Source organism: Cylas formicarius, unplaced genomic scaffold (assembly GCF_029955315.1).
Source record: "Cylas formicarius isolate icCylForm1 unplaced genomic scaffold, icCylForm1.1 PGA_scaffold_4__25_contigs__length_36172078, whole genome shotgun sequence".
NCBI lineage: Eukaryota > Metazoa > Arthropoda > Insecta > Coleoptera > Brentidae > Cylas > Cylas formicarius.
In genome coordinates this window covers 735436-749850 of record NW_026844334.1, presented here as the reverse complement: position 1 = coordinate 749850, position 14415 = coordinate 735436, and the positions used below count along the sequence as shown (strand labels likewise).

At 40.5% G+C, this 14415-nt stretch overlaps 2 protein-coding genes across 4 annotated transcripts; one reads left to right on the top strand and one right to left on the bottom strand.

Annotated features, from left to right (window-relative positions):
* Window positions 1-12: 12 nt before the first annotated feature.
* On the bottom strand, window positions 13-3008 carry LOC132700721 (uncharacterized). The gene is made up of 4 exons (XM_060668223.1): window positions 2862-3008; window positions 1014-1100; window positions 787-945; window positions 13-141 (listed from the first exon to the last, which is right to left on the bottom strand). Exons 1-4 carry the CDS (start codon window positions 2890-2892, stop codon window positions 98-100), a joined length of 321 nt encoding a protein of 106 aa, XP_060524206.1. The 5' UTR covers window positions 2893-3008; the 3' UTR covers window positions 13-97.
* Window positions 3009-3521: 513 nt separating this feature from the next.
* Window positions 3522-12748, top strand: LOC132700719 (uncharacterized). Of its 3 annotated transcripts, none has more exons than XM_060668222.1 (5): window positions 3522-4813; window positions 5059-6397; window positions 9847-10047; window positions 10963-11256; window positions 12179-12474. In XM_060668222.1, the coding sequence occupies exons 1-5, from the start codon at window positions 4085-4087 to the stop codon at window positions 12334-12336; spliced, it is 2721 nt and encodes a 906-aa protein (XP_060524205.1). In that variant the 5' UTR covers window positions 3522-4084; the 3' UTR covers window positions 12337-12474. The 3 variants fall into 3 exon arrangements, with proteins under 3 accessions (XP_060524205.1, XP_060524203.1, XP_060524204.1); XM_060668220.1 differs by having other exon boundaries at window positions 3523-4813; window positions 12234-12748; XM_060668221.1 differs by lacking the exon at window positions 9847-10047 and having other exon boundaries at window positions 3523-4813; window positions 12234-12748.
* Window positions 12749-14415: the final 1667 nt, after the last annotated feature.

The following is a 14415-nucleotide window of genomic DNA, read 5'->3' as shown; positions in this document are numbered from 1 at the left end:
AAATTAAAAAAAAACCAACCAATGAAGTTTTATTTAAGAATAGGCGAAAATAAATTATATACGTAAAAATCTAAACACTGAGGGGTGATCGCGTCGTTTAACTCAAGGGCTGGCACGTGCCACCGCGGACGAGCTGCACGTCTGAAACAAAGATGGCGCGTCACGCCGGGTCATCACGAAAATGGAGGTTAGGGTTATATCTTCCTCGTAGCCGCTTAAATTTTTATTTTTTTTAAATAGTTTATTGATTTGTTCGTTGATTTACTTTTTTCAAGTTTTATTAGTCTCGGCGAAACCAAGAAAGAATTTAAAATGAAAAAATGTCTCCCATCATATCTCTGATCGATCTATCTACATACAATTTAATGCCTTTTAGATAATAGTGGTTGCTCTTTCGTCGCCGCTGCTCAGACCATAGAAGTTTAATTTGTTGGTCTAGGATATTTATTGACAGGTTGGCACTGAAATAATCAACTCTACATGATAGACGAGCCATAAATTTTCCATTATTAAAGTGTTGGGTTACGATAATCTCGAAAAACAGCCTATAATGTTCAATATCCCCTCGGGTCTATAAGAAAACGAAATATTTTTTTTAAATACCTTTGTACGAATTTATAGAGCATTTTCATCATTAATATGATAGTAAAAACACTAAAACATGTATTTCTATCCTCTTTCGCCTATATTCGATACTAGACTTAAGCGCTTAGGTTTTTTTGCTGGGAGAAAGCAAAAAAATGGCGCCACAACCCGTCACTAAACAAAACACATAGATATGCCTACTTGATCCGCAACGTCGGGCGCACTGCAGCCGCTGCTGATTGCTGTAGGTGTTACCGTCAGAGCCGCAGACGGGATTGTAGCTGCTGACCGTCTGGCAGGCATTCATGCACGCAGAGTATCGCGGCGAGGGCGTTGTCGTCGTCGAAGAATCGCCGCCCGCTAGATTTACGGGAGAAAAAAAACACGCGAATAAGGTTAGGCGCTGTGGCCGCGGGGATCTCATTTACCGGCAGGTGGCGGTGGCGGCGATATGTCATCGAAGAGCCCGCCCAAGTCGTCGACGCCACCGTTCTGTGCCGACGCTGATGCGACTACTGAAAAACGAAACCTGGTCAGTGGCCAAAATGGTCCGGGGAACTTATACGAAACGAACTTTCTTTATTTATAAGATTCCGCTAAGTGATCAATAATCTTAGTAAGCGTAGGTCTGCGATAAAATACCTTCGCACAACCACGAAGCGATGAGAGCGTAGTAGCCTATGAAAATTGGTCGACAAGAGACCCGAGATTAATGTTTCATACTTTTAAGAGCGTTTCCTGTGATGCGCGTTTTATTATCGTCATTTGAAGCCGTAAACATTCGTATCGCGTCGTTCGGATGCTAATTTATTCGCAGATGTTGACATAAACAACGCAAATGATACGTAATTAAGTAAAAATTGACTTAAATGTCGTCGGGTTATTCTAATCGCCCGAGTGTACGGGGGAAATACGTAAATACGGGAAAAAGTGAAGTGTCGAAAACGAGAACTATATTTTTAGCGTTAACGTAACAAATTACGCTTTATTAAGAAAAAAATAATAATTGCCCCGTTAGATGCGCGGAGATTTTGAATAGTAAAAAGTGCGGGGTTTCAGTGAGTTTATTTGGACATTGGCTGGGCGGGTGTTTTTTTTTTTTCACAGAAAGACCAGCACAAGAGTTTTTGACAATCGGCGTATTCTCTAGTGTCTCCGAGAGACTTCTAAAAAAGGCTTGGCCGTCTTAACCTATTTTGCAAAAAAAGCTTTCTCTTTTAAAAAATATCTACCAATTTCCAGTTTGACCGTAATATAAACAAAATAGCTGTTATAATAGAAAGCTGCCGTTACGATTGGCTATCCGTTATTATGTTTTGTTTTTTCTTAGGACCGTTTTACTCGTATCGGAACACACTTATTGGAAATAATTTCTATCGCGGACCTCACGAATTTTTAAAAGAAGAAGAAGATGACGCCCATCGACAGTGCTCTTTTCAATCTAGTGACATATGACTTTGTCACTAGCTGGTATCGCTTAGCTGCTGTTTGACGGGTTTGTCCCGAACGAAAGTTGCTTTGCACTTACTGCGGTGACTAATATTGAGCTCCCCGCAAACAAAACTAAATAGATGCCACCGTTAGTGTTGTTTCTCATCAAAGGAGGCAAGTGCGTATTGGAAAATAGGCAAAATCTCAGAGAAAAATAGGCGTAGGAAAAACGTTTTGGTTGGTTGGAAACGCGTTTTGGTTAGTTAAGTACCCCATCTAGCGGAACATTTTATTCATATAAAAGCACATAAGTAGGGAAACTGAATCACAACTGGAGTTTCTAGGAAATTTCTAAATTAGGAAGTGGAAACCATTGTTCTGAAGAAGGGCAAAACCGTGGAAGATTTGCTAAATGCTGAACTACCCGGCCTTCAATCAGAAAACAAAATATTTGAAAATAAGAAGAAAATTCTTCGCTCCATGTTACCCTGTTGCCATAAGCATAGGTTAGAAAGGGAGTCTTTTTTTGCAATTGTGTTTGTTAACCACGTCCGTTTACGTTGGTATTAGTTTACCTTTTGCCTCGAACAATTTTAAAATCGTACCAGAAATCCCTCGAGCAATATGAAGCAATATAAAGGGACTTTTAAAGGCACTTTGGATGAAGATATTCAAATATGGAGTGAAAACAGAAAAACAGGAGTTAAAACAACACAAAATGTATAAGAAAAGAGAGTTTTGTGGTCAATTCTAGCGCACAATCTAAAAATACTGTGCTCCACATTTTTATTATAAATGTTTTCACAGCGATTTCGTGTCGTGTAAAGGTAAAAGAATGCGCTTACCTGCGAGAATCAAACACAAACGCCCGATCATGTCTTGCGATGCTATTTGACCGCAAGGTTGTCCTGCTGCACCGTATTTATCTCAAGACTGCGATGAATCACCCGCGTACGTCGGACAAGCACTGGCATACCCGGGAAAGACCGACAGCGATAAGCTGCTCTTCGAAGACCTTGGCTTCAGATATACGTGTCTTTTTTTTAAGAAACGGTAAACAGAGAAATGGGTATTGTATTCGATCTGCTGCTATCGATAATAGTGTCACAGGAGCCGTCGTATATTTAATAAGCGACTTTCTCTTATAGGGGGTATCTTAAAAGTCTGGCTTATCCCACGCTGCGAAACAGCTATGTTCTACTTTTTTCAAGAAAATTGTTATTAATTTATTAACAGAAAATTTTCCTCAAAAATTATTAATAGTAGGTATGGTCTGTTCATAGATATAAAAAAATGACCAATTGCTTTTGAATGGGATTATCCAAGGGTAGTCATTAACGTACAATGCAACAAGAGAATTACCTAAAATTTTATATTATGTGAATAATTTTGAGTCATTTAAATAGGTAAATAATTTGTAATTTTATTTTGGATTTAAACATAAATACATACATAAATAAATAAATATTGTTTAGTATCTTTCCTAACAAAACCCCAAATAATTAAATTCTAAGCAAAGTACGGGCCTGTTAGGCAATACTTCATTCTTACAGCTTGCCCGGGTCTTTCCTTAATTCGTATCAGTTAGTCACTTTCTTATATCTATGAACAGACTTTACCATGAATTTGTATTCACTAATGTTGATTTCTAAGACACAGTGAGGGCCCATGACTGACCACCATATTAGCTGAGTTATAGGCACTATCTAAGTTATTTGAAAATAGATGGCATTCGGAGCAAAATTCAAAAGCTATACCTTTTTTGCGTAAAAAAAGTGTAATAAGTTTAAAATCTGCATTCGCTAAGGCGCAAGGAAGTATCAAACGCACGAAAAATACCATACGTACAATTTGCCCCAAACACTATTTATGAAAATTGATTTCCCGTGTCAAAAAACTCTGCCCTGCCCAATTTCGTGCAAACGTCTGGACTATTTCGGGAATTATGTAAAAAAAAATCAATGGGTACACTGTATTTATTATCGTCCCGTAACAAAGACACCCGAAAAAAGGACGTTGACATTGACAGGCGCGTCAGCGCCTCCACACCACCCGCCAAATCATCAGTATGAGCGTCACACCACCCCTATCCGAAGCCCAGAGGCGTCGCGACGTCTTCCGGCGTCTGCGGGAAGCCAAGGCGATGCTCCTGCCGGTCGTGGAGCAGGTAGTGGACCTGAAGGCGCAGTACCTGACGCGGCGGCAATTCCAAGACGCGAAAACCGCGTCGAAGTTGCTGAAAAGCGTAGTCGACGAGGTACCCGAGCTCCAGGTGGCTCGCTACCTCCGCAACGTCACTTTCGACACCGACGCCGGCGTCGGTCGCGACAGCGCCTCGGTGTACGTCGGCACCGGCCTGCTGCTGCAGCTGGTCGACCTGCGCGACTTCCTAGACGAGATCGAGACGCACCTCGACGAAGTCGACGTCCAAGAATCTTCCATCGTCAACATACTAACGCCGCTGATACCGTCGAGAACGGAAATGTACGTCGAGAACGACGACGAAGCCAAGACGACACCTTCCACGGAAGAAGTTGTCCAGGTGACCGACGTAGGAGGCGCCAGGGAGATAATAGCCAAGTGCATACGCGACTTGGAAATACTCAACGTTTATCTGTCGAAGCGTCGAGCCGACGCGGCATCCGGTCGCTCGGAAACGGACCTGGAGGATTTCCCGACAGCGGATGTGCCCAGGGGTAGCGTCAAAATCCAACGCGGGGGAGTCGACCTGGGGAGGGAGCGTTGCTGTTGTTCGGACCCCTGCATAGGAGACGATTCGCAGGATAACATGGACGACGTACGTAATTTTGGTACAATCGGTGGAATTTGAATAAATGTCGATAATAGCGCAGAAGAAAGGTACATGTGGAGGAGAACAAAATGATTAGTACCAGGATTCTTCGACAAGCTGTAAATAAACATCAAACCACAGTGTTGGTTATATTAAAAAAAACACAAATGTTTTTCCTATAAATACAGAAGCACCTAGAGTACCATTTTGTTTCGGATTTTTTTTTATATATATACAATCGTGGTCAGCAGGGCTGCGACGAAGACAAGGTCGTCATCTGCATTAAGGGCCGCACCGAGGACGAGGGCGACATCCGCGTGGTGGTGCGCCAATGCCCCGACTGCAGGCAGAAACAAGTTGAGAGTTTCCGCGACAGCGACGATGCCCAACGGACGCCCAGATCCCTCGACATCCGGCACCGCGACGGCGACGATGCCCAACCGACACCCAGACCTCGCAATAACCGACACCTCGACGGGGATGGTGTCCAACTGACACCCATACCCGTGGATATTCGACACGACGACGACGTCGAGGACGCTGAACCGACGCCGCAGACTCGCGATTTTCGAAGCCATGACAATGGCGTCGCGACGCTGCGACAGTCCGACGCCAAATCGACGGCAGACGCCGACTCGGTCCAAACTATCCCTTCCGTGACGGAGGCGGAAGAATCTCGTACGTCGCTGCGCAATTTCATCGACCTGGTATCCGACGAGCCGAAAGAATCGGAACCCGCCGCCGAAGCCGATCCCCAGGTATATGCGGCGAGCTGTTCCCGGCTCCGGTTGTACGACACTGCCCGTCTCTGCGTTGAGACGGACAAGGGAGACGAGCTGCTCATTTCCCTAACCGTCACGCCTACGAACAAGCCGCCCACCGACCCGGACCGCATCCTAGAGGACCTCTTCGGCGACGACGTCGAAAAAAAGATCGTGCCGGTGATGCGGACGAAGATCTGCTCTTCGCTCGATTTCGACGTGACCGCCGCAGATACGAAAATCCGCCGCCGTCCGATCCGCCACCGGAACGCCTCCATCGTAGTGCGTCTCCACGAGCTGGGCGTAGACAACCTCCTGAGAGCGTGCCGGCCCGCCAAGTGTTGCCGCAAGGCTGTCCTAGGCGAGAAGACGACAAAATCGTTACCGTATCCGGCCAGCTTAACCTCGCTGCCTTTGGATGACGAGGACGTCAGCGTCATCGACCAGTCGCTGAGGATGAGCGTGCAAAAGGTGAAAAATTCGACGGATCTGAGACGCGACGGGCGCCAGGTCTACCGTTTGGCACCCAAATTGGCCGTGCAGACGATCATGTACTGTTTCGTCCGGTCCGTTGACGCGGCAAACGTCAGACGCACGTGCAGCTATTACGTGAACCTGGTGCGCGACGAGGACGACGTCCACGCGCCGCCACGCCGTTACGACGTGATGTATTTCGCGGTGCACCACTCGCGAGACGCATATGCCGGCGACGGGGGCGGCCCGCGACCGCCTCCGAGGAGAATGCCGCGGGCGCCGCCTCTCAGCAAGATCCCGGTGTACAGGGGCAGGGGGCGCGGGACTGGGAGGAAAATTGAAGGAAACTCGCTCGGTTCGTATTTTGATTCATTTCAAAGCGCAAACGGGCACAAATTAATCCGCATAGTTGAAAAATCGATATGTTTATCGAACTCATTTACAGTTTGTCAATTTTAACTGTGGTCGCTAGAAAACCTCTAGGTACCCAGTGTTGCCAAGCTGCTATGTTTATAGGAAATAATGGAAAAAGTATTTCACTTTTGAACTTTTCAGAGGTGTCGTCGTCGGGTAGTTTCGTACTATCAAAAATAGTTAGAAAACGCAGTTTTTTTGTGTCGTAACAACTTACCAGCAAAATAATGTATTTATTTCACATACATCAATTGTCTTCACTTATTACAATTAACAACAGGATAAAATTGCAATTAAATTAGAAACAAAACTAAAAACAACCGAAGGAATTCAAAAAATCATTTTATATTACGTCTTAGAAATATATTATTATTATTCCACATCCACATATTTTAGGGTTCTGTTGTATAGCCGCCTTTTCTTTTCCATTGCCCCGAGGTTTTTATGGTCCGTGACGAAATGGTTACGAAACGCCCGAGTCAAAAAGAAGAAACAAACGGCGTGTTGCAAACTAGAAGCTTATAGTAGGAACAGAGAGATGTCTATACAACTCATTTACAGTTTGGCAATTTTTACTGCGGCGCTAAAGAACGTCTAGGTGCTCAGTGTTGCCAATCTGCTATATTTATAGGAAATTACGGAAAAACTATTTCACTTTTTAACTTTTCAAAGTGTCGTCATGGGATAGTTTTGTCTTATAAAAAATTTAAGGTTTAAAAACGTTGTTTTTTAGTGTCAGTGCTTTAGTTAAAAAGAAAGGCAAACTATTAACAGCAATTCTACTTCTTATTACAATTAGCAACAGGATAAAATTGCAAATTAAATTAACAACAAAATTCGAAAATTCGTCCCGAAAACTAAAAACAATAATTCCTTAACATCGCGTTTCTCTCTACTTATCCTAGAATCGTAAACCTAATAGGATTGCCCAATCCCATAAGACGTACGTTCGCCAAAATTATCGATCGCAGGTGGTCGCTTGTGACGTAAGCAAAGTCCTCTAACGGTTTTTGTGTATTCTGTCAATGCATTTGAAGGCGTATTAAACCGTTGCATTTTGTGTTCTTTGAACAATTAGAATAGTGTTTTTGTGTTAATTGTATTTCTGTAAAAAAAACTTGGTCAAAACAGTAGGTATCCAAAGGGAAAGATCTATTCGGAACGAGTGGATAGTTCGATGTAGAAGAGAAGACAAACTTAATCCAGATAAAAGCTATGTCTGCTCAGTTCATTTTACTGAAAATGATTACGAAAGAGACTTACAAAATGAGTTATTAGGTTTTTTTTTGTCTTGAGTAACACATTAAATTCACCACATAATGTAAATTTTAGGTTTACCTTTAAAAAATATTCTAAAAAAAAATGCTGTTCCCACCCTATTATTATTTAACCAGAAGCCGCCAACACAAGCAGGATTATCTGGATCAAAAAGTCTTCATTATAAAAATGCCAACATAGAAGCTCAGCAGGTATTGTCGGATATTTCAGCAACAACATCGAATGCCACATGTGAAATTCTAGAGAAAAATCCATCTCCAGAACCCATGCCAGAAAATCTTTGCAAGATGATACCCGCAGAAAAAAAATTAGAAAGTATGGTAAAATTGTGAAATAAAGATTTAAGTATATGCAGTAATATGTATTTTTATATTATGTACATACGAGAGTACATATAAATACATATTATTATTTACCTACCAGCTATAAATATTTATATTTTTTATAAGTATTTGTTGATTTTTGTATATTTAAAATGGTAGAATGCCGTAAAACACAAAGTTTTACAAGTAAATCTTTTTGTTCGCTAGTTTTATGTATTTATTTGTAACACATAATAATGTAATACATATAAGCCAAACTTGATTGCAATAATATTATTTTTACCCTACCTGAGACCCCACCCTACGCTACTTCCCAATAATTATTAAATAAGTACTTAAACAAAATCCTATACTAGCTACTCAAAATACTCAAAGTCCATCAAAGGTCGGTTCAGTTTCAGATTATTTCCATGCATTTACATAGTAAACGCGCCAATTCAGGACTTCTACGTCACAGCTAGACAATCCTATTAGGTTTACGATTCTTGTTACTTATCCATAACATCAGTCATCGGTCAGGTCTAACCATAGTATATGACATAAATCGACACAGACCACATCTATCCGGGTTTCCGATTCATTCGTTTTGGCACTCATCCACATATTTTCAGGATTCTGTGTGTATATGCTTATCAGGTTTTAAATTACAATAAGTTACTCAACAAGTGTGTCCTAGACTTTTATAATAAAATCAGTTTATTTAAACTTCTAGAAAAAAAGAAATATTTGTTTTTGTTTTCTTTTTTTTATTATGTTTCTTATTATTTTTTTGTTTTACGTTATAAACTATTTTTATTTCCAACTATAGAAAACTTTCATTTATTGTTTTTTCCTTCTACATGTTGTAATTGTTTTAACCTCCTGTTCTTTGCGAAATAAATTGTTATTATTACAGTCTTAAGTAGGCGCTAGAAACCTCATAAAAGAGGAACTATTCAGAAGCAAACTTCAATTTTAATTTAAAACTAACTTAAGTCTTTCGAATTGCGCAATTCTCCGCCTGTTCATTTCAAATCCTATCGGGATCGATAATAATAATACGAGCAATTTTTTGAAAATTGAAGACGGAAAAAAAAGAAAGCGAAATGATCGAGTCCGAAGACAAATTTTCCATTAATATGCTAGACGCAGTCAACTTTATTAGTAAAGCTTGGAAAGAGGTGACAGCAGAAACAATTCAACACTCCTATCGTCATGCAGGACTTATTACCGAAACAGAATGCGAAAATGACTTGGAAGAGATGATCAGCCACTAAGCGAGTGAATAAAGCAGTTTCGAAGAACGATTACGTTTACAAGTGAGAAGTTGCAAGATTTTATGGTGATAGATCAGGATTTGCCTATAACAGCAGACTTGACAGAGGAAGTCATATTAAAACAAACAAGAAAGGGTGAGGAAGAGCACCAAGAGGAAGAAGTTGATCTGGGACCACCACCACAGTTAAGCTGCTTGAGAAATTTTTTATGTATCATAGGAAAGATACCTTTCTCGAAGAAATGTTGGAAATGCAAGCCAAAGTATGCCTATTGGCATACCAAAGAAATTAAAAAAAAAATGACAACAATAAATGTAGTTCTTAAATATATATAAAATGTTCCTAAGTAGATGTTAAAATATGTATATAAAACAATTAAATATCACAGAACACATATGCGTATTGTTATTTTTGAAGGGCCTATAACTCTTTATACCCAAAAAAAAAAGCAGTCCCTTTAATCTCAGTTCGACTTCTAATCTACTAAATTCGGATTACTATACAAGATTAAACGGTCTAGGCTTTGGTTCCAGCCAGGTTTACGTCAGAGCAGACGCGAGCGCCCTCGTCGGCCACTCGCAAAAGCTTTAACCGCCCCAGAACTCCCAGTAAAATTTCACTAATTACCGAGGTGGAAACTGTCACTCGCATCGACGAATTCAGAGTCAGAATACCGATGGAACGATTCGCGAGGATCCTCTACGACCTGATTGCGAAAGAATGGTCGATATCGGGTAAAAAGAAACCGGCGTAATTTAAATCAGCTGACATACGAGTGGCGTTGCCACAGTTGAGGTTAACGCACTCGCGCGGCGCATAAAAAGCGGTAAAAGCGGTAGAATTTAACACAAAAATGCCATTTTATTTATGTTAATTTTAACTAATAACTTTTATGAATTTTCTTCCCATAAATCGTGTACTCAATTCGCTTTTTCGGCAACTACCGGCAACGTCGCAGTCAGCTGGAAGTTAACCGCCGTGGAATGGTCTGTTCATAGATAAAAGAAAGTGACCAATTGGTTTTGAATGGGATTATCCAAGAGTGGTCAGGTAGGAGAATCTAGTGAAAAAGTTTCAAAACATTTGTCAAAATGTGGTTTAAAAATAGCTTTCAGAACTAACAACACAATAGGAAAATATAGTTGATAATTAAATTTATTGGAAGTCATGGAGATTAACAAAATGGCAAGTTCAAATGATTGCGTAACGATCAATCAGATTTAAATACCTCTCCTTTATTGAACTTAAATTCTCACAACATTAATTAAGGTTTTATGATCATTTTTCGGTATATATTGTAGCAGATAGTTTGTAAATATTACATTTGGTAAAGACACGGTGTTGTCGAAACAATTGTCATGTAAAAATATATAATTTCGTGAAAATCTGAACTTTTAGTTCTCATTCGTTATTTTTTAAATAACTAAGTAGGCTTAGCGGTTGGCGTGGTAACGGTAAGGGTTAATTTGGAATATTTTTGAGAAAACCCGTTAGCCCGAGGTAGCCTTAAAATCCAAACTGAAAAAAAAAGCGTTAATAGATCATTTTTGATAAAAAGAAAATTTATAAAAGAGCGCCACCACACCGCGGGCCGAACAACTAACATTCTTGTTAACGGCGAATCACTTTGCGTTACTGTCGAATTGCAGGGGCATCTCTGCGCGGCGAAAGGGGCCAGACGGGGCTCGGCGAACCGAAGAACGTGGCCGTGATATTCGAAAGCGAAACGTCCGTCGTATCGAGCTTGTCGAACGCGCAGCTTCTGCCGAGCCGGTCCTGCTTGACCGGCATCTGTTCGCCGCTGATCGGGCTCGGGCAGATCGCCGAAGATAAAAGTTACAAAATGGGCACCGCGAAATACCTGGTCTACAATAACGACGCGAGGTCGTCGATGTTTCGGAAACTCGTCGACAAAACGAAGGAGTCGTTTTCATGCGCGAACGGTAAGTATAACTGACGCATAGATCTATTCAATGCGTTTCGTAAAAATGTCGGGCGATAGTGTTAGGATCATTCGCCCATTTTTTTGTCGAAACATCTTCATTCTACAAATGTTTTTTTTAATCTTGAAAAGCATATAATGCCTGAGTTGGTCGCCGTTGACACAACTTTTGATTAAAAATTTAAAATCTTTTTGTTGACAACCACATAACAGCCATAACCAAAAAATCATATTAATTTTATTTATAAGGCTTGTAGTAATGTTCATTCTACATTCAAATTCACTATTGAAATGGAAAAGGATCTTTATGACAATAACATAAAAACAAAATGGTATTCGAATGAAACATGGGCAGGAAGATAACTAAATTATAATTCTAATGATCTCTGAAATAAAAAAAGATCCTGTTATTGTTGATTTAACAGGTCAGACTATAAATAACTAATCACCAGTATATCGGGTAGACATTTTATGACAAGTCAAATATATTTTAATTGAAGTTAGAGAGCATACACGATACAACAGAGAAAAATAAGACATTGCGCATGTAGGCGGAGTCACGAAGTCACGATCCTCCTCTAGTAAGGTTTGGACAATGAAATGTGAGAAATACGTTGTTGGTACTCCAAATGCCGTAAAAGTCGTTTGGTTTTTGGTCCATTAGGCCATAAACTCTCTATTCAAATTGTACATTTATGATTAATCTATGGAATATTACAGAAAAATAGAGTAATTTACACTAAAATTATTTTAAAAAACAAATCTCAAAAAGAAAAAAACAAAGTTCTTAAGAGCACCTAGATTTTTTAGTAATCATTAATAGAGCGATACTTAATACATTTTAAATACCTACTTAAAAAATCCCACTATGATATATGCAAATGTCATTAATTAATAAGTACGCGTCAAATTAAAATTTTTAGATCCTCGTGACGTCATGTTGTCAGCACGGTTGTTAAGTGACTCGAAACATTTTAGACGAAGCGACCGTTTGCAGCAAATGCCGTTGCTACACGTCGAATTGCCCTGTTACCGAGACAATCGGCTTGTGCTCTTGCCCCGACGACAACAGACACGTTGATGATTCCGCCCGACCTAAAACGATGAAGCAATCGTTGGGGTCACGACTGAAAAAATCTCTGTCGTCTGTGGTGGACAGACGGAGCGCCGCACAGGAAGCCCACCTGTGCGGCTGCTCGAAACGGTTGAAGAACGCCGAGACGATGTGCTCGCCACCCAATTTGCGAATCGTGAAGTGTCAATCGAGGTTGACGCAAACGTGTGAGTGCGAGCAGTGCGACGCGTTCTCCGACGACGGTTCGTGCTACTGTTCGCACTGTCTGGGCTCTTTGGACAAAGGTTCGGTCGCTAAGCCCGCTAGCGCGGACGCCGCGATCTCGTATCGCGAAACAGATGCGCAGATTTTGTATTCGTTCGTTACGAGTCCCCCCGCCATATTCCGCTAGAACTCCGATGTGTAATAAAGGTTATTATAGCCGACTTTGCTTTTTCATTGTTAAGGGGTTTTTATGGTCCGTGACGACCTGGCTACGAAACGTCCGATTTAAAAAGAAGAAACAGTCTACGACCCTTAATGATGGACTTTCGAGGAAACCATTGCACATGGTGGACGTTGCTCCTGCCCGGTTCCATTTGTAGAAATCGGTCGAAATTAGTGTCGTTTAAAGAAAATATTGTTACGTATATTTGTTATCCGAAGTACTAGAGACGTAGTGCCTATAAGTTTGGGAAATAGTGCTCGTCTTACGCGGATGTACACGGATTCGTGATGTGTAATTCCTTGAGGTGTATTTTAACACAGTTTTCGGATTTCTTGTATTCACGCTGGTAACCAGGCCGGATATCCCGTATAAGATAATTGCGGGAGCCGTTTGAAGAATCGGTCGTCATTTTATGACAATTTATTTAGAAGTTGTTTCCGTTTTTGTATACGTTAAATAACCTGGAGGATGATGGATTGGTCCAGACCCTTCTCTTAAGAAAGCATTCTTTAGGATATCTGAATGATGCTAAAAATTGTGTAAGCTGGCCTAATGAACTTATGCAGTTGTGGCCATTAGAAGTAAAGAATAAAGAAGAAGAAAGACCGACCCTTAATGATAGATAATACGCTATTGGAATAATTGCGATTTCTGCTCATATACTCCAATAGCTAGCCGGTGTTTTTAAGAGTTCAGTGCAATAGGAAACAAAGAAGGTGTTTTGCAATATTTATAATATTACCTATTAGCAGTACCTAAGATTAGAATCCAAACAGAAACTTAGTTTAAAATGAGCGAGGTACTACTAGTAACTATAACATTCAATAAAATAAAAATATATATTATGGAATAGAATTGTTCCAGTAAGCTATTGTCGCAGACCTACTTTATTACCTAAAACTCCTTCCGACATTTTTTTCGCATTGGCCTGAATTCCTAATTCACTGGCCATAACAATTTTATCAAGTCAACAAACTTTTAACGGAAACGTTGCAGGTGTGAGGTTATGCAGTGATTATGTTGCAGATTTTTCGGTTGTTTCTGATGGAATAGGACTTCACACACTCATTCATTTGTAACCACTATAACTTTTCGTTCCGGACACAAGTTTAAATAAACACAAGACGGGATACTTTGATCCAAAACAAACGCGTTAGGCAGAGGAAGGAATTGCCGTGGCACTACTTTGATGGCGTGTTTACATGGGTTGCCTTTTGAAATGAAATGACCTTTTAGACCAAACAGATGAAAATGCATTGCTGCCGTGTTTTCGTTTTCTGTCATTTACACCCGAGAACAAATTCAGTTCCATGCTAGTCAACGAGAAGGATGTGTACGAATGGTGTTTCTTCAAAGATCAGTAATGTACTTTCTGGGGTGCCCCAAGGCTCTATACTTGGTCCCCTATTTTTTATAATCTACACTTCACAGCTTTTTAAATGTACTACTTCAGAGAAGGTGCAAGCTTTTGCTGATAACAGCTTTATTTACACTTTCCTTGTACTGATTTTAATACTTAGGCGAGACCATTACTTTTATTGGGTAAGAAGACAAATGGACATTTCTTAATATCAAATTTGAGTATCAGCATCGAAGGCCACAACGTAGCATTTAGTGAAACGGCATGTAACCTTCATGTCCTGCTTGAATCCAATTTA